At 41.4% G+C, this 27,903-nt stretch overlaps 1 protein-coding gene across 3 annotated transcripts in view; it reads left to right on the forward strand.

Annotated features, from left to right (window-relative positions):
- GAREM1 (GRB2 associated regulator of MAPK1 subtype 1) overlaps positions 1-27,364 on the forward strand; it is a 106,487-nt gene extending 79,123 nt beyond the window's left edge. For 2 of the 3 annotated variants that reach the window (XM_068932797.1, XM_068932795.1), the window contains 4 exons: positions 607-737; positions 10,105-11,283; positions 17,326-17,495; positions 20,777-27,364. In XM_068932797.1, the coding sequence (XP_068788898.1) occupies positions 607-737; positions 10,105-11,283; positions 17,326-17,495; positions 20,777-21,689 (2,393 nt within the window). In that variant the 3' untranslated portion in view covers positions 21,690-27,364. The remainder of the gene's footprint in view (positions 1-606; positions 738-10,104; positions 11,284-17,325; positions 17,496-20,776) is intronic. The other variant, XM_068932796.1, reaches the window with a different exon arrangement.
- Positions 27,365-27,903: the final 539 nt, after the last annotated feature.

Genomic DNA, 27,903 nt, shown 5'->3' on the forward strand with positions numbered 1-27,903 from the left:
AATGTTAAGTGTATATGGGTTAATTTCTTCTTATGTTAGTTTAACTTTGCTCAAAGAACTTTGTTTCTGAGTAAGAAAAGTTGGGTGTTATTCCCAGCTTTTACGGAAGCCTAGGGGGAAAGGGTTGTAGCCTAGGATTTTTGAAAAGCTGTTTGATGACTCTTCAAAAACAAAACAAAACAAAAAAACCCTCCAAAAACCTATGTTTCTTGTTTTGGGTTTTTATGGTAAAGGGTGTGTTTCCTTTCTGTAAAACTTAATATTAAGGGCCAGAAAGTGTTGTCTGTGCAGTTACTGTTACAACAGATTAAGTATGCAAACACAAACGTCCCAGTCAGTAGTTATTTCTGGAGAGTATGCCATCAAAGGATCTTTTTTAATTTAACTTCAGCTCCCACACATTCTTCTCATTCTGACCTGGTAAAACTCGGCATCTTTCACTGCAGGTTTAGAAGACACTTGCAATCTTTTGTTTTGTTGTTTGACTGCTAGTAACCAGAAAAAGTGACCAGCCAAAAGAGTGAAGGAGTTGAGCCAGCAGTTGCCAGAGTGACAGTTTTCCAATGTAAATATCTTACAACTCTTCTGTTTATCATCTGTTTTCAGGGCAGTTTAAGCTGCTGGAACAAGACCGAGATATTAAGGAGCCAGTGCAGTATTTTAACAGTGTGGAGGAGGTGGCTAAAGCATTTCCTGAACGAGTTTACGTCATGGAGGAAATAACATTCAACGTTAAGGTAGTCCTTGAATAAATATTTATCCCTGTCTAAATGATTAACTGTTACAACCTTTATATACATGGCAAGTGCGCAATGGTGCTGAGTGGGAAGTGTGATTTTATTTTATTTATTTATTTATTTATTTATTTTAAGACAAACGAGTCTTTAGTTCTGCACTCGGAGATGGAATGATTTTTGCAGTGTTAAATCAACACATCCTCTAAGGGCTCCTCTAAGGGCTTTCCTGTCCTGTGGCACATTGGGGAGCAATGCTGATGATCCATCCAATAATTCATCTAATTGGGATGCTGCTGCCAGATTTTAAACAAATGTTGTTTGTTGCCCCCTTTCCCTTCCCCCCCCCCCCCCCCCCGGCCGCCTGATTTTTGTTCTCTGCAAAGCAGCAGCTGCTCCAATCCCTGTCCAGAAAGCCTCATTCTCAGAGAGCGTGCAGGGTGAAATGATGGTATTTCTTTTCTCAGAATTACTGCGCCGAAATAGTATTGTGAATAAAACAAAGCAATGAAAGACCTGTTTGTTCTGTGTGTGTGTGTGTGTGCGTGCGCGTGCGCACACCCACATCTTGGGCTCATCAGAGGGTCAGCAGTCCCCTGAGCGCGAGGGCTTACTATCCCCAAAGAAAACTGCAACTGCAACAGCACAAAATAGTGATGACTGAACGTAGCGTTCCTTTTCCTACCTGTGTTTCCAGTAAGGTGGCATCCAAGCTAGGGCAGCTCTGCCAACAGCGCCAAGCAGCCTTTGGGCTGTGGTTCATACGCTGTCTGAGACCGGCTGCAAGGCACACCGGGGCCAGGATGTCCAGTGGTTCATCCCCACTTTGTATACTCGACGGGGAAGTTGGTCGATACTGCTGGTTTAGAAACAACACAGACGCTCCTTGTCCTCTGTGTGTAGACGATACGGGGGCTTTTATCTATCTTTTAATGGCTTTTTCTCCTTCTGCTAGAGCTGGAGGGCACCAGCTTGTTCAGAATTTTTGTAGGTGGGAAACAAGATTGCTGAAGACTGCTGCAAGTGCAAGAGCTCATTGGTTAGTTCATTTAGTGATGCAAAAACCTGCCTTTCCAGACAGTAGGTTGTTTTCATTTATGCTCTGTACTAACCTGAACCCATATAACTGAGCGTTTCAGGAGTGAAGGCTACATCAGAAAGTTGGAACGCTTTTGCATTTAGGATGTAGTCAGCCAAATCAAGGCAACAAGAACATTCCTTTTCTATCCAGGGGAAATCAGTCTTAGCTTGGGACTGCTAGCCTTATCCACTACTGTGTCAATACTTCTCAGCTGATCAATGACCAAATCAAGAGAATGGCACGGTAAAATGTGCAGAAGAACGTTCATCTGCAGGCTTGTTTAAATGCAAAATTTAAACAAGTCTCAAGTTTAATATGAATGTTCTTAAAACTCTGTCATATTTAGCAAACTGAGATTAAGCATTGCTTACTGTTTTATAGCAAATCCATTTTTTAAAGCTATTACAGTGATATTTAATAACAGTAATAATAATCTAGTTTGAACTTGGTAAAACAGTTACCTAGCAATGTTTCTCTTGGCAGATTTTCCATTGTTTCATAGAAGTCTATTCCAAGGTTGTTATCTTCCAAAAAATAAATGAACTTAACAGGATTTATTGAAATGTTTAATAACTCTTTACAAACAACAGGATGATGTACGCTAGAATTTTAATATAGGGGAAATCCTGTCAAACTGACTTGAGAAAAGAGAGGAAGGCTAACTAAAGTTGATTTTTGTCCAATACAGTGTATGCATTTAAATTCAGAACAAAGTGTCAGAAGGTAGTTAATCCAAGATAGGAGAAAAAAAAAAAAAAGTTGTCTAAAATACCTAGTGAAGCATTGGTGATGAAGATGAGGAGGAATTCTTAAGTCTGGGAATTCTTATTCTGAAACACTTAAGCTTTTCGCAGATAATTTTTGAAGAAAGAGCCTGTAGATTTACAGGATACCACCAGTTAGTGTATGGTTTTGTCTGTGCATGTTGAGCTCTGCCTGAATATGCCATTATGGCACTGTTATGGTTGACTTGGTGCAAACTTTGCTGCTCTATGTAAATCCTTTCCTGGTTAGGCAGGATTTTATAGCTAGCACTGTAATTTAAGAACTGCCTTTTCATTATGTTATGAGTTGGAATTTTCTCCAAGGGGATTATTTTATTTCACTTTGTGTATAATTCGTGAAAAGGAAAAATGGACCACCTTATCCTGGGTGAGGCGGGGGAGATGAGTCTCCCTTCCTTCCTTCCTGTTTTGCAGCTAGGCAGGTGTTCTGGGAAATGCCCCAAGGCAGGGCATTTAGCACCTGCCATATATTTGAGGGCAGTACTTGTCCCAAGTACTTTTTGCAGGTTATCAAACAAAAATTGCTGATTAAACCAAACTTGTGTAATGCCTGAAGCTACTTATAGGAATTTTCTTTGGATGTCTTTACGTATCAACTTGTCCTCAAAATGTTCTGAGGACATGTATACTGTATGTATACTGTGCTTGTATACTCAGCTGATCATCTCGGGTAGCTGGTGGCCAGCAGCATGTACAGGCACAGTAATTTAGAGTATTCTGGGGATGAGCTAATTCCACTCAGTGAAATATGTATTTAGCCTACACCAAATTGAAAATTAGAGTCATTTTGCCTTTTCTTTCCTGAGCAGAGAGCTGATAGCTTTTTTTGTAGTAATACTCAATGCACTATTGCAGAGAAATTTTTTTCTGTAGCAGCACTGCACTCACTACAAAGACAGGACTTTTTGAATCTCGGTGGTTGGAAGAAAGTCATTATTAGGAAAGTTGAGCCACTGCAGGACCCTGCCTTTTGCTGAACCAGCAGCAATAGGTTGCCACAGGCAGATACTCTGATCCCCTACAGAGGGCAAGCCATACAAATACCCAGGAAGCTATTTGTGTTAATGGGAGAGAAGACTTGAAAAGAAGAGCAAAAACCCCACATCATTTTGGGGGATAAGTCAGAAACAGTTCTCTTAAAAATAGTATTTTTTGGTAGATTGAACATTGGACGAGCCATAAATTCCTGAACTCTAAATGATTGGCTTAGTTACATAGTGACACCCTTTCAAACTTTTGGGATCTCATTTTCATCTGGAAGATATCACTCAGTCTCCTTGGAGACACTGTGGAACAGTTTGAAGAGCATTACTAGGAAGAAAAGTGCCGTAGTTAACTAGCTGTAATGATTTTCTTTCTTTCCTACCAAAGATATCATTTGGCTAGTGTGAACTTCTGATATCTGATTTGTTTGTTTATTTTTTAAGTAACCCTCTTTTCACAGTGGTTTAACTATGTTGATTGACACAGAGTAAGCATTTTGTCAGAAATAAATATGTGATGAAAACTTTTTTTTTTTTTTGGACAAATGTTAATGCAGTCCAGTGAAGCAAGATTAATCTCCTGATTTGGTTGCAGTTCTGTTGGTCCTGATAAACTTTCCCTGAGTTTGCAAAAAGCACATATTTAGAAGGCTGTAAACTACAGCTTTTTTTTAAAAATGCTGCAATAGAGATTGCCACTTTCCTCCAGAATCTGATGCATAGCTTGAGAGAGAGATAGAGAGAAGCAGATACGCTGCTTCATGCCTAGATTTATGTACTTTCTAGAGGATTTCTGCTCTAAAAGGAGCCCTGATAGTAAGGTTCACTGCCTCATATGGCTTCATGGGCTGCCCTTCCTGACACGCCATGTGAAGAGGTACTTCACATTAGAAGTTAGAGCCCTGCAGTATTAGCTGTCATACGTTTCAGGGTACTGTTTGAACATTTTGATTTACTAGAGGCATCCTTAAAGCAACGCGGAAGCCAGCTTTAACTCTAGGAATCAGGGCAAAGTCTGTCCCAGTTGAGAAGGAAACAAGGCTATATTAACAGGAGGAGTTGTACTTGCTGATCCTTTGTCGTCTTTGTCCTGTGTGACAAGCAGATTTACAAAAAGAAAAAAAAAAAAAAAAAAGGATGCTTTCTCATTGAAAATAGCCAACTTCCTTTAAGAAGTTTGCTTATTTTTTCATCTGACATTCTCCTGAAGACTTTTTTTTTTCAATATTGGAAAAAATCTTTATGCCTTTTTTGTAACCTGTAAAACAATAATAATCATGCTCTGGTTGGTCCTTTGGTTTAATAGTGAAAATTGTATGCAGTAATGAATCAGAGTGCTTACTGAAAGTACTAGCTGTGAATTTTTACTGTGAATGCAATGCTTACACAGCTTTAATAGGATCTAGCAGGCATAACAAGCTATATGAAGCCACAAATCGTTTTTATATGAAGCTCATACATGCCCAAGTGATTAAACACTTCTACTTCAAACTATAACAAATTAGAACAATTGGAGTTCAAGGCAGCATATTGACTCAGGTGTTATCAAAATCTATTATTCTGAGTTAACTTTTGCTTAAGCAAAAGAAATGATATGCTTAAGCCTTCCCAAAAACCATTGTTTCCTAAAAAATCATTACATCATCCTTCTGATACCAGTCTTCTGCAACAAATGGCATTGCCCTCTGAATTGCTATTGAATTGTAGTGCTTCTGATAAAATGTCTCTAAGGCAGCAACCTCTCTGGTCAGCATCCTAGCATCAGGACTGAACCGCTAGTATGGGCTGACAACTGGCAATAGGAAGGTGAAGAGTAAATACAGTGTGGAATAGGTTGATGCTGGGTCTGTGGTTCTCTGTGTATTAGTTGTTCAATTTGAACATCTGCTAGTGATTTCTAAATGGCTTTGGAGTATGCCCAAGGGCCTCTTCCACAAAGTAAGGAGCAATGATGGCTCTCACCTATTACTAGGAAGTGAGAATTGTCTGGGAATGGCAAAGAGGGGGGAAACAATGGGCATCTTAGTTATAATGTGTAAAGCTGTGCGTTTAGAGAGAACAACCACAAAGATGAGCGTATTTGTGGAAGGAGTTATTTCCAGATGCTCCCAAGGCTACTTGTTTAATAACTGGAGAAGGCTTTGTGTTTATCAGGTAATGGCTGCAACTGGAGGTATGGTAGTTACTGCTTTCAGTTGTTGTATGGAAATTGTCCAATGAAGAACTCCCATTTTGAACAGAGGATAAGAAATAAAAATAAATTAAAACATGAGAGTACTGCCACATTAAGGAGATGTTTGAGGTATTGTCCTGCCTTACTTTCTCCTCATTCCATCAGCTGGTCTCAGCCTCCTATCAGTTGCAAGGTTTTTGTCTTCACACCTGAACATTCAAAACCGAATCTGGCGGGAGGAATCACAAAGGAGGCAAGAGCGTTGCTCTGGGGTAGAGTGGAAATGAGCTGCAAGTATGGGTCAGAGTAGAGTCACATCAGGACTGGTATCGGCTCTCTAGGGTATGTTATGCTGCTAAATGAAGGCTTTCCAGGTACTTTTTAATTATTGAAATATTTTCTAACTACTTTCTGCCTTCTGTGGAGTGTTTCAGTTTTTCCAGAATTTTAAAGAGATTCAGCAATCTGCCAGATGCCAGAAAAATATATCCTTATTTCTGTGGCAGTCTGTATTCTGGACTACCTTAACTTTGCCACTCCGAGACAGTACATTTTTCTCTTCTCCTCTTCGTATACAAATTATATGCTAGATCTAGTGCAAGGGTGGGACACGCTGCTAGCAGTTCAAAGTGTCAGAAATAATGTAGGGCCCTGTTACATCCCACCAGTGATTTCATAGCAGGAAGTGGAGGGTACATATTGCATACTCTGAGCAGCGCTATAAAGGAGCGTAGGTGTACTTGAAGGTGTAAATCCTGTTGGGTTAGTGCTGGAAGTTTAGAGGGTGGAGGGAGCTGGATCTGGTATAGTGTTGTCCATTCTGCCTTTAGGAATAATTTTTGACATGTACTCTCTCTCAGATCACATTTTCTTTAAGAGTGCTACATGGCTTCAGTCAAACCTGATCCAAGGAGCTGCTACAACTAAGCAGCCTTGACTGATTAGTTCCTGGGCTGACAGGAGCCTCGAACTTCACTGAAGGCATGCACAAAGTCCCGCATCTGGGACAGAATAACTCATGCAACAAACTGGGGGGTGACTGGCTAGAAAGTGGCTTTGCAGAAAGAGCCCCGGGGTCCCGGTGGGCAACAAGCTGAACAATCAGCAGTGGTGTTGTGGCAAAGGCAGCCAACTGCGTATTGGGTGATAATAGAAAGAATATAGCCAGCAGGTCGAGGGAAGTGAGTATTGCCCACCATTTGATGCTTGTGAGACTGCAGCTGGAGTGATGTTTCCAGTTTTTTGCCCCCTAATACACAAAAGGCGTTGACACTTGCAAGCGAGTCCAGTACCCCGAGATGGTCAAAGGACTGGAGCAAATGACACAGAGGAGAGGCAGAGAGTAGTGGGTTTGTTTAGCCTTGAAGGTTGAGGGGAGATCTTACTGCTGTGCATGCCTACCTAATGGGAGGGTGTAAAGAAGACAGAGACAGACTCTTATGAGGTGCTCCGTGGAAGGAGAAGAGGCAACAGGCACAAGCTGCAACATGGAAATGCTGATCTGATACAAGGAAAAAAAATGTTTACCATAGGGTCGGTCAAAAATTGAAAGAGGTTGCCCAGAGATGTGGAATCTCCATCCTTTGCAAAACTAGAAATTTAATTGGACAAGGCCCTGAGCAGCCTGCTCTAACTAGAGCTCCTTTGAGCACAAGGTTGGACCAGAAGACCTGTGGCCGCTGATGAAGTGGTTTAGTGAACAAGATAGAGTAAGTTTGATTTTCATAGCTCATTGCAACGAGGGCAAAATGAAGGTCATTTAGCTACGTAATTTGAGAAATATAAACTTAAGGAGACATTTATGCATGAGTATTTAGAGGATTTTAGAGTGATTTCAATTCATGATATGCATGAGAGATGCATTTGTTGCTAATGTCCTGGAATAAATATTTACCTGCTATGTATACTTTATAGATGTTAACTAGCATATGGTAATAAATGAGTGAAGCGTAAATCTAACACAAAAAGAGAGGGATTAGCTTTCTTGTCTTTCAGAACTTACATTTTAAAATACGCTTAGCCTGCTGAGGTCTGCCAGCAGCCTTAACTTCACCATAGTAAAGTTTTGTGAATAGGAATGAAGTCAGAATTGTGCAGTCTTCAGACATTTGGCTTCACTTTTTCATTTTTTATGATAGTTTTGGACAGCAACTGATACCTCATATATTTTCATTCAGAAGGAAGTGCACAAAACTGTTTAATGTGGCACTGTGAATAAAACACCGCGGCATGATTTTTGTTTTGTTCCAGCACAGTAAAATTCAGCTTTACTTCACCTATTATTATCCTGTGACTATATTCCAACAAAAAAAGGATGAGCATTTTCAAAATCTTTAGATTTGAACAGGCTTGTCTAATCTAAAAATCCGTTTCTGTTGGTTGGTTGAAATGGATGCCATCCCTTCCTGAGACCTTCGCTGTGAAGCTATGCAAGTTGGTTACCTCTGTGCACTCACCTCTAACCATCCGTTTCCTTGCACAGCGGGTTGTTTGTTTGCGAATCACTAGGGAACTGCACGTTGTCAAAGCAGCAGCTCCCACAGGGATGGGTTATAACACCTCCCTCGCTCTTGGCAGTGGCTTTCAGGACGTTAGGATGTGTAGCGACACCTTCCCAAGTTTAAATTTCTGACAGTGTGGCTTGCATTGTCCAAGCAAGCCATCTGCACGTATTTGTGGGTACTAGAAACCAATATTCTTACAGAACATGCCCTTCCAAAATAGAAGGGAGGGGGAGAATTGACTGATATGTGCCCAGAGCACTGCTTGTCCTCAACCCCTTATCCGCTTCACCAAAGTCAAAACTACATCACTGACTGCAGCTTGAATGCAGCTCTCCATGGTGGTTTCGAGGAGAAAATAGCAATGAGCGTCGTTCTCATGTTATCAGTAAGGACTGACTACTTTCCTTTCATGCTGTGGCGTTTCAAAATCTTGTCTGGCCAGAGGTATAAACTGTGAATGAGTGTTATGTACAATAAAATTCTAGCAGTTTCCTGGATTAGACTGATTAGTGTTTGTTTAGATAATGCGGAACTTGAATGACTTCCTCTCAGGAAACACTAAGAAGGCACACCTCTAGTGAACTGCCTGTACGTTTGCTCTGAAAGAGCTGCAGAAGACAATCACAACTTTATGAATGCGGAAAAATGGCAGACCACATCTTGCATGAGTAAGGGTTACTTTACAGCAGTTATAACTAATTGGAATTACCCTTTTGATTTCATGCAGTGGTTGTTCTGTGACGATACCAGAGTTCGAAGCATGGAATTTGAACTTATCTCTGCTAAATGAAGTCTTTAGGGGTTTTGTAGGTGAAGAGAGCATATACCTTTTTTGCATGTTTTTCCAGCTGCACATTTTTTAAATATGTGTCTGTCTGGTGCACCTTCTTTTGTGAACAAGCATCTGCTGCTGCTGCTGAGGGAGAACGGGGTAAGTTCTGTTAGGTCCCTGAGAAAGACCTTCCACGTGAAGCCACCCAAATAGGAAGGAGAAGGATCTTGTCTGTAAAGAGTTATTCCAGTCTTAAGGAAATAACTTCAGGAACAAATGAGCCTTGGACATCTGTTTTGCCTTTCTCTCTCTCTCTCTCTCTCTCTCTCTCTCTCTCTCTCCGCAAAACAATTTCCATTGTAGAAAAGCACACACATGGCTGTGCATATGTTGTTTAATCTCTTAAATAGCAATTATGATCAAAAAATGAGGAAGGAAGTCTATGACTAGGAGAGCAAGGAAAGGGGGGAGTTTGGCAGATGGGATAGAACCAATATTCTTGACTTCTCCTTCAGGGAATATATGTCATCTCTCATTCCCAGTAGCCTGGAAGAGATTATATCAAAGGGATATGCTTCATCTGTAATGATGAGATCACCTTTTCTGCTCCTCAGGGAACTGAAGATGGTAAAAGAAGGATGTTTGCTTCTCTCAAGATCCTGGCAAATAAGTACCAGAAAGCAGCAAAAACAAGGGAGGAGGGAAAAGATGTCCAAGGGAATCCAGATATGCTCTGTCATAGCAGTATGACACATGCAGCTATTTGCATGGTTGGGACATGTGGGGATTTGTCTATTCTTAAAAAAACTGGTTATGTATGTTCTCATACCCTCTTAGGAAGTGTCAGGTGACTGTTTCCTCTCAACTAAGATAGGAGAATGTGTGGCACAACAAAAATTTTACTTGGCTGAGCTTGAGGCTATAAACCTTGCATTTAACTACTCAGCTAGTCGATTAAAATTAGTGTAGTTTCTTTCAAAATATAGCTTATAAGTGCACTCTCAATAGATTTGGTATGAACTGAAGTATTCAAAAATACTTCAAAAACAAACTTTTTATTACTATTTTGCAGGTGGCTTCAGGTGAATGCAATGAAGACACTGAGGTTTACAACATTACACTTAGTACTGGGGATGAGCTCACTTTAATGGGGCAAGCAGAAATCCTTTATGCAAAATCTTCTAAGGAGAAGTCACGACTCAACACCATCTTCAAGAAAATTGGGAAACTTAATTCCATTAGTAAGCTAGGCAGAGGTAAAATGCCCTGCCTCATCTGCATGAACCACAGGACCAATGAAAGCATCAGTCTCCCTTTCCAGTGTAAAGGCAGGTTTAGTACCCGCAGCCCATTGGAGGTGCAGATGCAAGAAGGTGAGCACACCATTCGCAACATAGTAGAAAAAACTAGGCTGCCTGTTAACGTAACTGTGCCGAGTCCTACACCAAGAAACCCTTATGACCTGCATTTTATCCGGGAAGGGCACAGATATAAGTTTGTCAACATTCAGACCAAGACTGTGGTGGTTTGTTGTGTTCTTCGTGGCAACAAAATTATTCCAATGCATTTTCCCTTACACTTGACACTTCCAAAATTTACCCTGCCTGACAGCCTTGTGAAAGGGGAGCTGTGGCATGAATCCCTTATCCAGCACTGGTTTAATATATGCCAGGAACAGTTTGACATAGATGAGTATTCCCGAGCCGTGCGAGATGTGAAAACTGACTGGAATGAAGATTGCAAGAGCCCGAAGAAAAGTAGATGCACGGGGCACAGCCATGTGCCGAATTCCCTGAGCTATGCCCGGGATGAACTAACGCAGTCCTTCCATCGGCTGTCGGTGTGCGTCTATGGAAACAATTTGCATGGGAATAGTGAAGTGAATCTTCACGGTTGCAGGGACTTGTGTAACGAATGGGCCCTGTTTTCTCACGATGCTCTTCAGTACCAGGATTCTGGTGACAGTAGCAGTGATTATCTTTTTCCTGAAGTTAGTGAAGAATCAATGTTTCTACCTACAAAGCCAGAACTTCCTTATGAAGAGCTGTGGTTGGACCAAGGGTCTGGTAAGCCTGGAGACCAGCCCCTTACTCGCTCGCTAAGTGAAAAGAACAAATGTGACAATTACAGAGGCTCTTTCCGATCAAAGTGTGGTACCGCACCTCTTCCTGTGCCTGGGACTATTGGAGCAACAACCAAGTCTTCAGATGTTTCCCTACCTCCACCTCCAGTGCCTCCCAAATCAGAAGCAGTAAGTCAGGGTTAATTTATGTTGCTCTGTTTCTATTTTAGCGGATGAAGAGTATGCTTGGGAATTTTTTAGATATCTTGATGGGGGGGTGGGCGGGGCAGGTGGAGGGCAAAGAAAAGGTGAGTGGAGTTGTGCAACTTAAACTAATTTCGTACCAAGTGAAATTCATGTCCTGAAAATCATAATTTAACATCAAGGATCAAGTAGTTGCTTGATCCTGAAGCTTTCAGGTGATATTTATTGCCTTTTTGCTCTCGGACAAGAACTGAGAATTTTTAGGTCATTTCTTTGCTTCGCTTGCTTTCCACATCATCTCTCTACAAATGCCGCATGTTTTCCTCACATTTTCTGTGGCTGAAGTGTGTGAGACAGGAACCCACTTGGAATTGCCACAGATCACCTCTGTGTCTTCAGTTAGCAGTCTCTGATAGCAGGAATGGCTAGAATTTCTACAGATTTGAAACGCGTATTAATGAGAACTTATCTGCTCAGTTACAAGTCTATGGCAGATTTTTAAGAGTATTAAGTGTCATTGTCCTCAACCAAATTTTACCAAGCTGAAGCTGAATTTACTGCTTTGTGTGGTCTGTTAAAAGCAAATATGTTTAAATAGGAACTCTGCAAGTTCATAAATTAGTCTTCTCAAAGACTCATTTTTAAATGATGTATGTTTCTAGGCCGAGGGTTTCTAGTATAAAGTCGTGGGGAAATCATTTCTCCAAACCTGAAACGTGGTGGAGAGCACAGGGGGTGAAAATACCAATATGGTTCATCCTCGAGATCTGATGTGGACTGGGTGGAAATTCCACCCGTTATAAGATCTCCTGACATAATCCTAAACATTATTTAAAAATAAAATTAAAAAAAAAGAAGACGTTCCCCCACAAAAGGCTTTCTAGGAAACTAGCAAAATATAAATACTTATGTCATGAGATTCCTGATGGATATTCCCATGTAATGAATTAGTTTTGCAGGGTTTTTTTATACAATTTAAATTTTTAAAAAATCTACCCACTTGTCAACCCAGCAGTTTTTTCAGGCACATGACTTTACAGGAAACTGAGGATAATCTAAGACCAAATTACAGTGCACTGCGCTGATCCCATCCTTTTCCTCTTGCCACCCCACAGTCTCAGCAGTGCTGGCAGTAGCCTTGTGTGGCAGACCACGATCCAGCTGTAAAACCGATCTGGTTGAAAACCAAGTTTTATTTATTTGTGCTGGCCTAGCTTTCACTGGATTAACTTGCTTATCCCACTAGGCAGTTGTAGCCCGGAGAGGGGAGAAAAGTGCCAGTGTAGGCCTAAAGTGCACAACGGCAGCGGTTGGATTCTGCCACCACAACAGTTCAAAAAAAGCAGCCGCAGCAGCTTCAGCAGAGATAGGAAATTAAAGACATTATGTCCTCTTTGCAAAGAGTGTTTACGTGTTATGTCTAAGCGCTGGAACCCAAACGCACTCCCCTGCTTTTGAGGTCAGGAGCGTACCTAAGTTTTGTCCAACTGCTTTGGGTAGGTGCCAGCCTGCGCCCTACGGCGACGAGGTTCCCCGGCAGCCTGCGCTGATGCAACCCAGGTCGGGGCTAGTCCCACCCGCCTCCTCTCCTCCTCCTCCTCCTCTTCCTTTCCCAGCCATATGGTCCTGGCTTCTCTCTTGTGCTGGCTCTGGCACTCCTGTGCCTGGGCAGGGAGCCAGATCTGGATCTGGAAAATGATTAGTTTCCTGCTGTGATTTCTGTGAGCTGAACTGCTTCAGCGCGGGGTCAGACGAGCACCAGAGCCCGCGCGAGGGAGCGGCCGGGGGGAGGACGGCTGCGGTCGCGGTGGGGCTGCGGCAGCTCTCCGGGCAGGGGCCGCGCACCCCTCGCACCCCCAGCCGTGATGGCGGGGAGCCCTTTGCCCCAGTCGCGGCACAGCGCCAGTGGGAAGGAAGCGGGGCGCTGGGAGAGCCAGGAGCACCTGCCCTGCAGCGCAGGTACGCCCCACACCCTTGGGAACGGAGAAATCCCTTATTCAGGCCTTTTTTGGAGTCACTGGGGTGGCGTTTGGGATACATATGCACGTTGCCATGGCAATTGCCTTTCAAGGTCATCTTGAAAAGCATGCGACTTTGCCATGTGTATTTTACTTACCAAGGCTGAGGTAATGTGGGTGAGTGCTGACAGCAATTTTAATACTGCTTTCTGGCCACGTAAGAGAGCTAATTTCTGCTAAAGTTATTAGATTACATTTTGAGGTAGGCAGAGGTGTGACCTTATTAAAAAAAAAAAAAATCTAAATTGCATCTCCATAGATGGGATAATGATTTAGAATCGACTTTGTGGCTTCCTGAAACAGCTTTGGAATGAATATCGGTGACCTGCTGCTGAATTCGTGAGTGGGTTGGGGTTGAAAAGATGTTTGTATGGTTTCCATGTAGGGTATTTATAGAGTAAGTAGATCTCAGTGGCGGCTGCTGAACATGAGGTTTAGTCATCACTCCCTCCAAGATGATATTCCGTAGCGTTTCTGCAGAGTTTGGCTGACAATTGTATTTTTGCATGCACTGAATTTAAAATATGTATATGGGAGCTATTTGTAGGAGAGGAGGACACTCAAGTATTTCAGAAGCTTTCCTGTTTTTCTTCTCACCTACTGGATGAAAACGTTCTGATAACGCGTACTTCCTTAAATACCTTTTAGGAAAGTCAAAATAGCATGAAAGCAGAAGTGGAAGAAAACAACCTCTGAGTTAAGGCCTCTAACTGAGAAGTTCCTTCAGTCCCCAAACACTGATTTGCGTAAAATCAGAGCCTGTTTTACTGATTGATTTAAAGCATGTCCCAGATGGAATATGCTGGAAGTTCAGGCTTCTGTAAGCAAGGGACATTAAATTACTTTACTCGTGGCAATACTAGCAACTGTTTTTTGTTTATATATGTATTTTTTAAATCCGGACCGCCTCAGAAGCAGTAAATCAGGTCAGTCCCGTGCATGTCTCCGGCCCTGCTGCCGTTCAGGTGTTTGCACGGCGCTGTAAGGCTGCGAGCGCGTTTCGTGACCGCAGCTCCCACAGGCAGGCGCTGCAGGACTGCTGTCCCACAGGTGCCTCTTCTTGAAGAGTCCCATGGCCAAAATTTGCTTTTCCTGGGGCGTTTTGAGCAATGTATAGTGCTGGCACTGGGCTGTAACACCCCGAGGTCCAGGTGGGTGCTGACTGGAGGGCAGCCGCCGCCAAAAAAAGTGAATGAGGTTATAATGCTTTTTAAAAAGGGGTCACGATCACCGCTTCACAGACTGAAGTGTTTGAATGTGGGAGTGTTTGAATACAGAAGTAGTGCCATGCAAATGTGCTTTATCTGCATCTGGCAACTGCATGTCATCTGGTGCTACTGGTGATTGGTGAAAAGAGTTTTTTTTTTGTTTTTTTTTTTTTTAAATAACAGCTATCAAGTAATTTGAGCACGCTATGGCTGTTCTCCCCCTCTCCTGTATTTACTTTATTGCTGTACTCCTGGACCAGTGAGGGTACATCTCCTGTGATGTTTTCCCGTTGTTCTTGCTAGTTTAATCTGCAAAATCCCTACATGTTCTTCGTCTGCTGTGTTTCCTGAGAGCTGAGTCTGGCAGCAATAGTCATCATGGTCTTGTGACAGGGACCAACTGGGACTACAAACTGGTATTGTTTACAGCCTAATTCTGATCTACAATCTAGGTCAGCAAAGGAGCTGGGTATAGTTTGTTACGCCACTACCTTTGAATGCCAGTAGTCTCTCCAGTAAAGAGTTTCTTTAACCCCTTGACCATCTGCTGTGCTCCAAGAGCTCCCCTGAATGGTCTTTCTAACCCCATGATATATATTCAATAGCACAGCATATTAACTTTACCTAGTCTGACTTGGGGGGGGAAAAAAAGTCCTTAGGCATCCTTGGGGCACAGCACTAAAATGGTTGAAGAGTTTTATGCCTGAATTCAATAACAAACATGAATAAAATTGATTCCATTTTTTTGCGAGAGAGCAAATAAGAACCCTTAGAGCAAGATTTATTTCAGTGTTTTATGCTGTTGGGCATTTCCTGTAATTCTAACTTGTTCTGAATTAGGGAAAAAATGAACTACAATGTCCCAGTCCCCAATTTTCCATTTCACATAAGTACTAAATGGGTTGTTGCATTTTGAAAGCACTGAAGCAGATTGCAGAAGGTTCCACATTTATTTTGTTTTAAAATAAATTAAATCACTTTAATTGCTAATTATGTGTTGCAGAATTGCTAAGTTCACTTTTAGTTCTGCAGTGTTTTTAAACTTGAAAATAAACTGTAGCTTCCACACAGAATGAGAATTTCCCTTTCCTGTTGCATCTAGGACTATTTCAAAGAAGCAGAACATAAAGATCTCTTCCTACCAGGGGTAGGTGATGAGTCCTTAAAAATCCTGTCTGGAGGCCTAATTTTTGGTACCCTTACTCACCTTTAGCCTTAGTAAATGAAGTTGTTTTCTCAAGTATGTGCTGACAAGATTAAGGTCTTAACTCCTTTTTTTTTTTTTTTTTTTTTTTTTTTTTTGAATGGGGATGGATCCTGGTATTTCACTCCTGGGTAGACAGGTCCAAACTCAATTTCAGATAAGCAGAGCTGTGGTCATGCATTTTAGGTAGAAAAATTAGCTGGCTGCAGTAAGTAAACCTGTTGGCTTTGTTGCTAGTTTTTATTACAGTTGGTTTTGAAAAAACGTAGACTAAAGATGAACTAGTGTATTTCGTAGTACAATTCGTAAGTAGTTTTTGCCTTATGCGGTGTGGCTACCTCAGAAGCTTTTAGCAAAAGTCTGGATCTTTCCTTATAATTCCATCCATACCCTTTGCTTTTCTTAAAACTCTATCCCTCAACACTGATCCTGGAAGCAAGATCTGTGTGATCTGGAAATCTGGTTGGAGACAAGACATTCTTTTGCTTGCAACCCATCCAAATAATTTGGTGCATTATTTTAAGAGGCTCTTCTGCCCCGTGCTTTTCAACCTGTACATTTTACAGTTAAACTGGAATTCCTCTTTGGGAGCTACAGAAGGACTGAAGCTCCAAGTTTGTATCCCAGCATCCACCTCAGGACGCCCTTCAGTCTCCTGATCTGAGCTTGAGGCTTGGTCCATTCTTAGTTTGTACACACAGAGGAGGGGAAAAAGCAAGGTTGTTTTACTTTTTGGTTTTTATGATTTAGCATATTAAAAAATAACTCCACCACTCATGCTTCGTCAGATTGGGCATTAGAAATAGGCCTTGAAAGTTTTATTTTTTTCTGTGCTTGAAGAGGCTGGTCGTGCGGTGCTGGGCTGGGGAGCATGGCGAGCATGGCTGGTGAGCTGTGCCCTCTGCTGGGCAGTGAGCAGAAAGGCAAGATCAGCCCACCCATCAGGGTGCTTAGACCAAGAGTGAAGGAGAAGCAACAGCAAACAGTGAAAATGGCAACCAAAATCCAGTCTGTTTTAGTGCTTTCCTGTAGCTGTTTATGCCGTGAATGTAGCTGGTAAATGAGAGGTATGTCTACTGTTCCTGAGAGATGGAAGCTGGGAATTATTCTCTCGCTGAATGGCTGGGTATCACTGCTGAAATAAGTCATGAAACATCAAAGTCTGAGATCTTTTCGTTTTGCAAGCTTGGATTATTACATCTAAATAAACAGCATTAATGGAGTTTAAGCCTAATGAATTTCTTCTTACAGATTGTAAAATATCTGGAACAGGCAGTCTGATTTTGTATATTACTGAAAGGTTCTTTTATATAGTTTTATTTTTACCTCTTTTTAAATGAGTGGGCATCAAGCTATTTGTTAAAAAGCACCCTAGAAAGATCATGAGTAACCACTCATAGAAAGGCATTCTTTAGGCGGTCCTTAGGACAGCCATATACTGTTGTAAATGTATACACTTAGTATTATTCTGTTCTTCTCCTCCCTTTTTAATTATTTCCTTTCACAAAGTAAGCTTGAGCTGATGTGTTTCATCTGTTTCAGAGTGCTGTTGCCCAGATTTTCTAGCTGTTTACTTGCATTTTCTTATTTTGTACAGGTGAGAGAGGAATGCAGGCTCCTGAATGCTCCCCCAGTTCCACCACGGAGTTCAAAGCCGTCCTCCTCCACCAGTCCGTCCATTCCTCCTCGCACAGTCAAACCTGCACGGCAGCAGACCCGTTCACCTAGCCCCACTCTATCCTACTATTCTTCAGGACTGCACAACATGTATGTGTTTGAGCTGTGAGCGCCTCATTCTAGCACCTTTCTTTTTAAGAAAGCTAAATTTAGCTATCTTGAAACCGGCCTGATGTGTTCTTTTTAAAGGTGCTTGTTTGTAAGTGTGGTGCCATTTCAGAGTTTCTGACTTTTCTTGAAATGAGCTAACCTATCCAGTTATATTTAAAGATTGAAGAGGAAGCAGAGCTCCAGCAGAGACTATACTTTACTATATAGCACATAACTTTATATTAAATGCCTGTACGTATTGCTGTCGGTAAGCTGGCACAGATACCTAAATGGAAAATCCTATACAGTTTTGTGTAATGCTTGATTAAAAAACAAAAGTTTTGAGGAAGATAGCTTTGAATGTTCGAAGCAGAACATCTCAGAGAGAGTTTTCAGGTGGGATATCAATGCTGCAGGCATACAGTAGTACAACCAGCTCTTGATAATTGAGGGCGGGGGGAGGGAAGGGTTTGATAATCCAGAAACGTATTGTGCCAACTTTATGTGAACCTACTACAGACAGGGTGAGATTAAGAAAAGAGAGGTCAGCAGACACCATTAAGTGCAAAGTCATGTGAAGTGGAATGGGGCCAGACAGCTTCCAGATCAAATCCACATCAGCACAAACTAATCCACAAACTGGAAAATCCACTCAGGCGAGTTGAGAGGTGACAGTGGATTTTGAGTTAGGTTGTTGCATACCTTTTCTTAGCGGTGCAGTATTCTTCCTTTGGCTTTAGAAAGTTTATATGCCTTTTGAAATCTTACTTCATTTTTTACTTGAATTTGTTGCCATTATTTTGGTATATCTTCAGTTTTGTTACTAAGAAAGTGACAAACTATTACCTGTTGGGGTATCATGCATTGATCTGAAAATTTAAAAAATGCCATTGAAATTATTTCAGTCTAGTTGCCATTGATATAATAACTTATGCTCAAGTTGCCTGTCCTACACTACTTGCAGCTTACTGTTGCATCTCTGGCAATGATCACTCTAAATTGAGGCTACTCATTTATTTTTATGAATGCCTGTTGAGTAGTTCTGTCAAGGTCTACCGCGCAGGATATTGAGCACAAGACCCACCCAGTGTTTGTGCACACTAAATGCCTCTTCCTGTCTTCATAGCTAAGAATATATATGCCTCCCAAGAAAACAGTGAGAAATATAGTTTCTAAGGCTTGCAGATGATGTGTGTGCCTGGGACTTTGCAAAGTTTATATGAAACTCATCTGCAGCTTGGGTCCAGACCAGATATCTCCATTTTATGGCATTGACCTAGTGGTGCGGAAGAAGCTGCTAGAAAAATGGCAATCTGTGGAGTAGCTTGATGACTGATAAAACTGGCAAGACTTGACGAGCAACTTCACCAGCCATGTTACTCTCTGGATCATGAATGGTTGCAACAGATATTTTAAAAACAAACAAAAGCAGTGTAATTTATCCTTAGTTGCATGTAAAAATGCCTGATGCCTGACTTCAGCCGTATTTGAGGTTTCTCTTGTATCCTCTGGCACTGAATCCCAGAGGGTTAATTTTGCTGAGGGATGAATAAGGAAGTGCTCGGAAAATGTTATTTTTATTGGTTGTCAGTAATTCCATTACTCTTTTAAATCATTAAATGTTCCCATTTCTAATATTGGGTTAGAGAACGGAAACAGAATCAATCAATTAATTTCTCTGTGTGGCTAGTTATTGTGAACACCTCATTGACTGTCTTCTCTGAACTGAACAGCCCAATGGCTAAATTTGTGAAAAAAATACTTTGCACTCTGTATGTTACACCAGTTGGCCTTTAAGCAGCCAGAAACGACCAGCTGAAAGTGTATCTTGTTGATGAAAAAAAAATCTCTGCTGTTTTAAACATCCAGCTGCTTTAAGTGGCAGACTTGTATTCATGACATGAACAGGAAACAAGAAAGATTGAGAGGGCATGGAGTGGAAACTTAGGGATAGGTGGATAGTTATAAAACTCCACCCCAGCAGACCCAGTTTCCTCCTCTAATCTTCCAGCGATGCAGATTAGAGCTGCTCCTGTGCATCTGTACTTTGCGTTTGGGCAGGGCAAGCCCAGGTTGGCTTCCTGTTTGAGCCACTGTAAGCACACAGGGAACTACTTTCTGTGTCGATTCATTCAAAACTTTGCTTTTTTTCTGAATGATGTTCTCCTCCTCAAGCAGTTTTCATGGAGGTGTCACAGAATGATGACCTAGTTTCTTTCCTGGGTTACTAATTTCTAGGAGAGAGATATGAGTAATTAAAACAATTATTTCAACTGTTGATTTGCCTCTCATTATGTTAGGTGAGGATTTTATAAATCTGTAAATTGTTTTTCCAGTATTCTGGCTTAATTGGTCAGAATTCCAAAGATCAACCTAGTCCTTCAGGCTTTCTTCTAGAGAGTGACATAAAAGCAGCAAACATTCAGTTTTGTTAATAGATTGCATGCCTCTGTTAGCATCTGTCTCTCGAGAACACCCGACTATAAACCATCAATTCCCTTGGACAAGCTGAGCTTAATTTACCACTTGAAAGTAGGTCAGGGTAACTTTCTTTAGGTGCCTTTGCAAAGCAATTTTTCCCATCAAAACTTCTAAAATATGGACACAGAAACAATTGATGGTGGAGTGAGCCTAGAGCATGATCTTTCAACCCATACAGCTAGATCTGTTTACCTTTCCAGGTTAAAAAAAAAAAAATCTTCCTATGGCTACAAGCATTAACTTATTCTGCATTATTGTGGAATTACGTTTTTTGCACCAGTGAGCTCTGAGGAAGCATCCTGTGCCCTGGATGGAAGCCAGTTGGCCTCAGAAGAGCTTTTGATCATCTCTTAGGTGGCTCAGGCTTGTGTCTAATGCAATAGTGACCTGTCCCTCTTATGAGCTTTTGCATAGCGTGACACATTTGTGGTACATAAATAGAAAACATAGGGTTAGAAAAACTTCTGGTATATGTGAGGCTGTTCCAGAACTAGACTGCAAAAACTGAGTATTTGGGAGGTAGCACGGAGCTGAACTGAGATAGCTACTTTTTTATTTGAGCTTAAAGAACCAAGACATGAGTCTTTCTCATGAGTTTTTTGAATATATAAACATTTTATCAGGCTTGCAGAAAGACATTGTTCAAATGCATTGTTAATTCAAATCTCAAAAGTTCTCCCACAGGGAAAAAGATTCTCTCTTTGTGACAGCCACCCTCTGGTTTTCTCAGATGATTTATGGGTTTGCTTAAATGCCGTATTTTTTGTACTAACTGTATCCTTTCTGCTTTGTTCCTTAAGCAGTGTTACAGAGAACGACAACACAAACACAACTGAGAGCACACCTGTTTCCTGCTACCCTTGTAACATGATGAAAACCGAATCCAAAGAGCCCAATAGCACGATGCCTTTTGGAAGCCCCTCAGCTGAAGCTCTATCTTGTAGGTTATCTTGGCCAAACCATTTTTCAGGAACTGCTGAAGGCCTAAACAGGAATGATTTCCTGCTAGATCCAAGCAGGAGCTATAGCTACCCCAGGCAGAAGACTCCAGGCACGCCAAAGAGAAACTGTCCAGCACCTTTTACTTTTGACTTTGATGGGTGTGAGCTCCCCGCAGGGTACTGCCCGCTGACGCCAGCACAGTTCACTAACACCATCTCGGCCTGTCCAAAGTCAGCCAGTTACTCCTTAGAATGCACTGATGAGAAAACTCTGGCGGTCAGCAATGCAAAGCAGAGTCATTCGTGTCCTGCCTTACCTCCTCGGGCACCTAAATCAGGTGAAGAGAAACCAGCTTTAGACACGTGTCCTTTGCCACTAAAAATAGATGGTGCCGAGGAGGAATCCAAAACTGGTTCACCAGACCTCTTGGAAGATCAGTATCTCATTAAAAAGGGTGTGCAGGACACTTTCTCTCTGTCTTATCCTTTCTCGTCTCCCCTCCACCTCCAGTTAGCACCAAGGTCTTGCGGGGATGGCTCTCCCTGGCAGCCACCCACGGACCTTTCTGGACTCTCAATAGAGGAAGTGTCTAAATCACTGAGGTTTATTGGTCTATCAGAAGATGTCATATCTTTTTTTGTTACAGAGAAGATTGACGGCAATTTACTGGTTCAGCTTACAGAAGAAATCCTTTCAGAAGACTTTAAGCTAAGCAAATTGCAGGTTAAGAAAATACTGCAGTTCATTAACGGCTGGCGGCCAAAAATGTGATGCTGGCTAGTTTTTAATGAAACTGTACGAGGTGTGCTAGATGCACTTCAGCTAATACATCACTTCCTGTTTTTTGCACTAAAAGCCCTTCATGTAAATAGTAGTAGAAGAATTCTTACTATGCAGATAAAACTTTGAGCGGTGAACAGATTTTTTTTTTTTGTATGTCAATAATAAAAGTAGAGAATCTGCAGAGGTGTGCCTTGTGCATCCCTGAACATTCGACAGCTGCTAAAAACTGGACATTAAGGGAATTTTTACTCTGTAGTCTGTTAAGACTTAATCGTATTTATTACTGAATAATTTGATGCTGAAAGACACACACCAATCCAGTTTACAGTTTTGTGTTAACTGCAAAAATATATCTCTTAAGGGATTATTTCTGTTCAAGTAATATTTGGCAACATGCTGTGATTTTTTTTGTTGCTTTTCTATTAACAAAAAGTATGTTCAGATACACAAAAACATCTTTTTTGACACTACATCTGAAAATGTTAAGAATTGCTGTGAAGTGCTTCTAATACGCTGTTCTTGCTGCATATTTTTATTAACAGTATCTTCCTGACTACCTGTAACGTGGATACGTTTTTCATGTTACTTTGAGCAAAAAGAGTTAAATATTTTAAAACAAAAGTCTGGTTTAGTTCATTGCCCAAAGAGGGGGAGAAGGGGGGATTTTCATACTGAGCCACTCTGCTCTGGCCAATTAAAAGTTTATGACCTGTAGATTTCAAAAGTTGCTTTTGTAGTCAGATGGCTGGAATAAGTAGCAGGACTTCTGGTTGTGCAGCTTTCTCATGGGAAAGGCAGTTCTCTTCACAAACTCTTCCCTCAGCAGATCCTGCCTGTCACAGCCATGAGCATGCAAGTCAGAGGTGGCTTCTTGTTCATCCAGCTCCACTGGCCCTGCTCTGGCAAAAAGAAACCCTTTGTATTTCCTCTGCTGTGGTTGTGAGCATCTGAAAATGTGCTCCACGTCCTGTCCTATTCATGCGATCGGATCTGTGTAGGCAGGTGATAGTACTCCTGTGGGATGCCCTTGAAATAAAACATTAAGGAGATGGAAAGGAACAGAAGCAGCACATGCCATACAGATGAGAATGGGCCAAGTGAGAATTTGAGCCTTGCCTCTGGGAAATGCTTGAGAAGTTTGAAATTTCACCTACCTTGTTTGCAGTTGGCCAGGAGGGTGTGGGTTGTCACTTAGGGTATCAAAGTGGAAGGATCTCTAGCATCTTAAGACACTTTAATTCAATTGCCCGGTTGCAAAAACTCACTGCTGCAATAGATGTTGCACAGAAATAGCAGTCAAGTGAATGTAGAAATGGGAAGGGGGCCTTCGGCTGCCCTTTGAGCCCTTTCAAATTTAGCTGCTCAGAAAGCTAGAAACCCATTAACTCAATAGTCTGTTATTGCTTTCCTGTGGCTGGCAGAGCTCTCAGAAATGGCCAAGTACGGTATGCAAGGATTTGTGGAGATGGTGAGAAATCAATCTGTAGACTCCAGACTCCATCCTCCACACCTCATTTGGGAGGATCCTCAGGGGGCCAGTGCCAGGGATGCCAGAGTGGCTTCACACTGTTCTGGCTGGCCCCTTCACCTGCTGAGCAGAGCCCTGGCTGGGGTGAGATTCTCATCTGCAATTTTTACGTTTTTGTAGTATAAAGATTCTCTCTCCCTCCATTGTAGGGCACATGGTGAGAGCATCAAGAAAAACAGAGCAGGGGGCAAAAATGGAAGGCTGATTTTGCCTGTTTTCTCAACAATGTTGACTCATTTTTAAAAAAGCATGCCTGCAAATGGAGTTTTTTGTGACCTGGGCAAATTTCATGGCATGTCTCTACGTTGACATGAAGTTTTACTTGTCTTGCAATAGTGCATACCACCAGTTCTTAAGCAGAAAGTAAATTGCAATTGAAATAGGTACTAGACTGCAGTAAGCCAAAAAGTACCCTAGTAGAAACCCCAGGCATTCATAGTCTTCCTGTTTTTTGTAATGTATTGACTTTTAGCAATAGATCAATAGTTATTCCTGGATGTTTTTTACTTAGCATCTTAAAATATTTTAACTACAAGTTAGACTAAATCAAATTCAAGTACTGTTCATATGTATGTGCTTGTTGCACACGCAACTTAAAATCATTGCTTTTTAACCCAAAAGAATATCAGCCCTGAAAGGGCCAAATTTTAAACATCAAATATCTCTCTCTGTTTTGCTTGGATTATTAATTCCAGGGAAAAAAGTATATATATAAAAAAAGGAAATTGCAATTTTGATTATATTAATATTAAACATCTCTGAGAGCCCTGGGATATTAGTGTCCCTCAGAAAATAGTATTCTTTAACTGTGAACTGATGCTCTCTGCTTTACCTATTTGGAATGATTTTTGTTGCAAACAGCCTGGTGGAATTTGCATTTGTGCGTTTGCAGCATTTAAATCGCATGTGCATAGACCAAAATAGAACTGGCCAATAGAAAGGTACAGGATGTGTAATGATTTCAGAAGCGGGTCATATATGCCAAACTACGACTAAAACCTCAAAATTGCAAACTTGCTATTAATGTCCTTGCAATTGTCTTATTCTGATTTGGCACTGCTTGCCTATTTTTATGCATAATATGTTAGTGTTTGACCTTTACTTTGCCATTAGCAGCTCAGCGGCTTAATTTTTCCAAGCCTTTTTTAGTGGTTTAGGTGCTTCTAACCGCTGTATTATGCGAATGATATGACTGTGGCATGGAGCCACCTGCTTTGATGCCCAGGATGGGCCTCAGTGTCTGCTCCGCTATAACCAAGACAGTAACGAGCAAACCAGCCAGCCCAATAGCTTGGCTTACACCTCTCCACCACCTGGGGGAGGGAGCCAGGATACGGCAGCGCTGAGACGGATGGGATCTAATTTATTCACTTTCCTCTTGAGCTTAGCTGCCATGGTAGTAGGGGCTCGGGTCTGCCATTGGTGCTGTAGACAGCAGTCTGAATATGGCGGACTGATTTGAACGGACCAGTCTGACCAAAAGTCCCTGGCATTGACGGAATGGTGGCATTTCTGAAATGGGACAGAAGCAGAGAAGTCCTTTCAGCCCGAGCAGAGCAATACGTGGTCCCTTTAGAAAGATGGGGGCGTCAAACCTAGAGGTTTAAATCTATAAAAAGTTACAAAATGCTACACTACGTATGGTACTTCAAGAGGGAGAGTTGTTTTAATGTTCCCTCAGGGAGTTGCTTTAATGTTTCCACTGTGATTAGAGTGTCTGAAAGCTCTGGGGAATATCCCTGTGATATAAACTTTCTACCAGCTGAAGTCAATAGGAGGAGACACCACTCAGCATTTGATAGGACTCGCCTTCAATGAATTTGAAGCATGTGTGACTTTGTGTAATTTGTAGCAGATCTGCCTTGTAATTTCTCGTCTGTGTTTAAGGGCGACACTGTGATTTGAGAGCTTATTAACGACTCAGTGTACTCATGGGTGTTACTGAAATCTTTTTGAATCTAAAGAGGTTGCAGATCGTGGTCTTTTAGTGTTTGGTCTAAATGATGTACTTAGCCAGATATGTATTTTGAACGCAAGTAAGTTTATATTAAACAGACTTCAGTTTGTCGTTGGGAAGTGGTACTAGCTCTTTTTCCTACCTATCCAGGGGTTTATTATTGGCCTCAGAGACTATCCGTGCTGCTTGGTTACACCTTTACTAGTCACCTAAACAACACCAGGACGCGGGCGCTCTCTCATGGTACTCCACTGCTGTCAAACTGTTAGTGTGGGCTCTTGCGTGGTTTAGGTGCAAATGAAGCAGCCTACACAATGGCAGATCCCAGACAGCTCCCAAGCATGGGTGAGAGGATAGCAATGCCCAGCTGTTCCCAAATAGCAAGTTGGATAAAACCAGTCTTGTTTTGGGGAGTAATGGAGTTTAACCATGTCCATGTGAGCTGTCTTAGTCGTCCTTTGGGGCTGAGAAAAGTCCCTGGTCCATTTTATTTACTAATAGAGATGTAGCCATCAAGTTCAGACAATGTGTGTCATGCAAGAGCAGGCCTAGCTTCTTTTACTTTTTGAAGACACTGCTGAAATAGGCTAGTTCTAGCCTGGACTTCTTTTCTCATGTTAAATAAATGTAAGGCATCTGATGTTTATTTAGTTATCAATGTTTGAAGTTGTGTGTTGTCATTGGGGTTTTTGTTTGTCTGGGGGTTTTGGTAGCAGAACATCTGGAATGTTACTATGTATGGAGTTGTCTTTTTATCTTGCACCAGGAAATATATCCTTTCTATGCAACGTTCACAGGGCACGAGTACTGACGTTTCCTTCAGCTTTGAGAACTGGATTCTAGCACGAGGGCTTTTGCAGAAATGGTAATAGCATTGGCAGGGGGAGGGATGAGGAGAAGACTTGAGGGGAAATGCTGTTTTCCTTTAAATACTCATTGTGCCTAGGATTAAGATTCTTCTGTATTGCTGCCTCTCTGGCTAACCAAAGCTGTATTGAAATCAAGTCAAAGTGCATATTTGCATTTGTATTCTTGCTGTATTATAAAAATAGCTTAGGGCTAGAAATTTAGAGACAGAAAACATTTGGTCCATCTAAAATTAGAAGGAAAATGTGTTTTGAAGCATTCCTTGCAGCCAGAAGCAAGGGATTGAAGTAACTGTATATTACATGAGTTTTTTTGCAATACAACAGTTTTACTTGCCACTTTAATTGACTTTATTCCACAACAACAGCTTCAAGAGACACAGTGTACATAGCAATACTGTTTAAAAAACACCATATTTCAAATCTGTGTATAAATACTTGAAGTGTTTTCTCCTGTGTTTTCTTCTTGAATCAACTCCTTGATTGTCACCATGCTAAATAAAGTGAGCTGGAACCAGTTATTTGTCTGATGGTAGTGACATGGGTGCACACGGGAAAGTCAAGGACACCATGCCCAGTGGGTGCCTGTGTGCAACACAGGTCAGCAGGTTGTTGTTGCCTGTGGGCCACATAAGGAGCGCACCACATTATGTAAAAGCCAAACACCAGCCCTATGGGAAGGGGCAAAGGCTTGGCCCAGCTCTGCTGGCTCATCTCTTTGATGCTCTGAAAGGTGCAGTGTTCCCATGTACGAACTGGAAGGTACGAATGAAATCTTAATCACAGTGAGGGATTGTCCATTTTATTTGTGCTACTAGGGATGTCAGGGCGGCAAGCAAATTCAGACCCCTTGCTCAGGCCTAGCAATAAATGACTCCTGTTTTGTTCTGTCTTAAACTCCTAGTAATCCAGGAGTTGTACAGATTTTACCATTTCTGCGCATAATAACCAAATTTTCAGAGTAAAAATCTGCAGTGATTCTCTTGACTTGGACAATCTTCTGAATTATATTAAAAATAAGAATTATTTGTTAGTTGTTAGGTCTTTAGATTCACTTTGGGTAGGTCAAAAAAGTAACTTTGGGGGGGAAAAAAGAGAAAGCCCCAGAACTTTGGCTTAGTACATTTCCGTTATAAAACGAAGCATGGTTTTTGTGGAATTCTGTGCTGTTTTGGACTTTTGTGTAAAAGGCTGAAGGCAGATTATTATTTAAACAAGGTGCAAATAAGTATCCCTGTAATGTATATGAACAAATTTAAACAGTGTATTGTAAGTATATAAACTGTATATTAAAGACACTATTTTCATGATATTTTAAACGTGTACAGAATTTGTTGTACTAAGTCAGTTGGGTTGCATGTACTATATACAAGGGTTATTTTTGATTCAGTGGTTTCATTGACTTATCCTCTTGCTCATCTCAGTATAATTCAGAAATAAGCACCTCTCAAATATTGAATTCACAAAGTAAGACTAGCGTAATTGAGAAAAACAATCACGCTTTTGCATTTAACCTCTCAAGACACGTTTCTAGTTTTCCTAGTCTTGTAATTTCACTTGATCCCCTTCAGCAAGAGTGTTGAGCTGGGTGTTCCCCAAAGAATTTGTTCCAGACAGCTCTCCTGTTTCCCGCAGACATTCACCTAAAACATTATTTTCCTGAGCCCCTAGCCTAATACCTTGGTTTGAGGGAAATGTACTCAGTTATAACTTGGAAATGCTTTTAAGTGCAAAACCATGCACAAATATTTCTGTTTTGCAGAAAGTCTCTAAAGCATGTATTGGATGGGGAGAAAATCAGAGACAAAACAATGCTCTATTCTAGGTTGCTTGTTCACATTTCCTCCAATA

The sequence above is a fragment of the Struthio camelus genome, chromosome 2 (genome assembly GCF_040807025.1).
Source record: "Struthio camelus isolate bStrCam1 chromosome 2, bStrCam1.hap1, whole genome shotgun sequence".
NCBI lineage: Eukaryota > Metazoa > Chordata > Aves > Struthioniformes > Struthionidae > Struthio > Struthio camelus.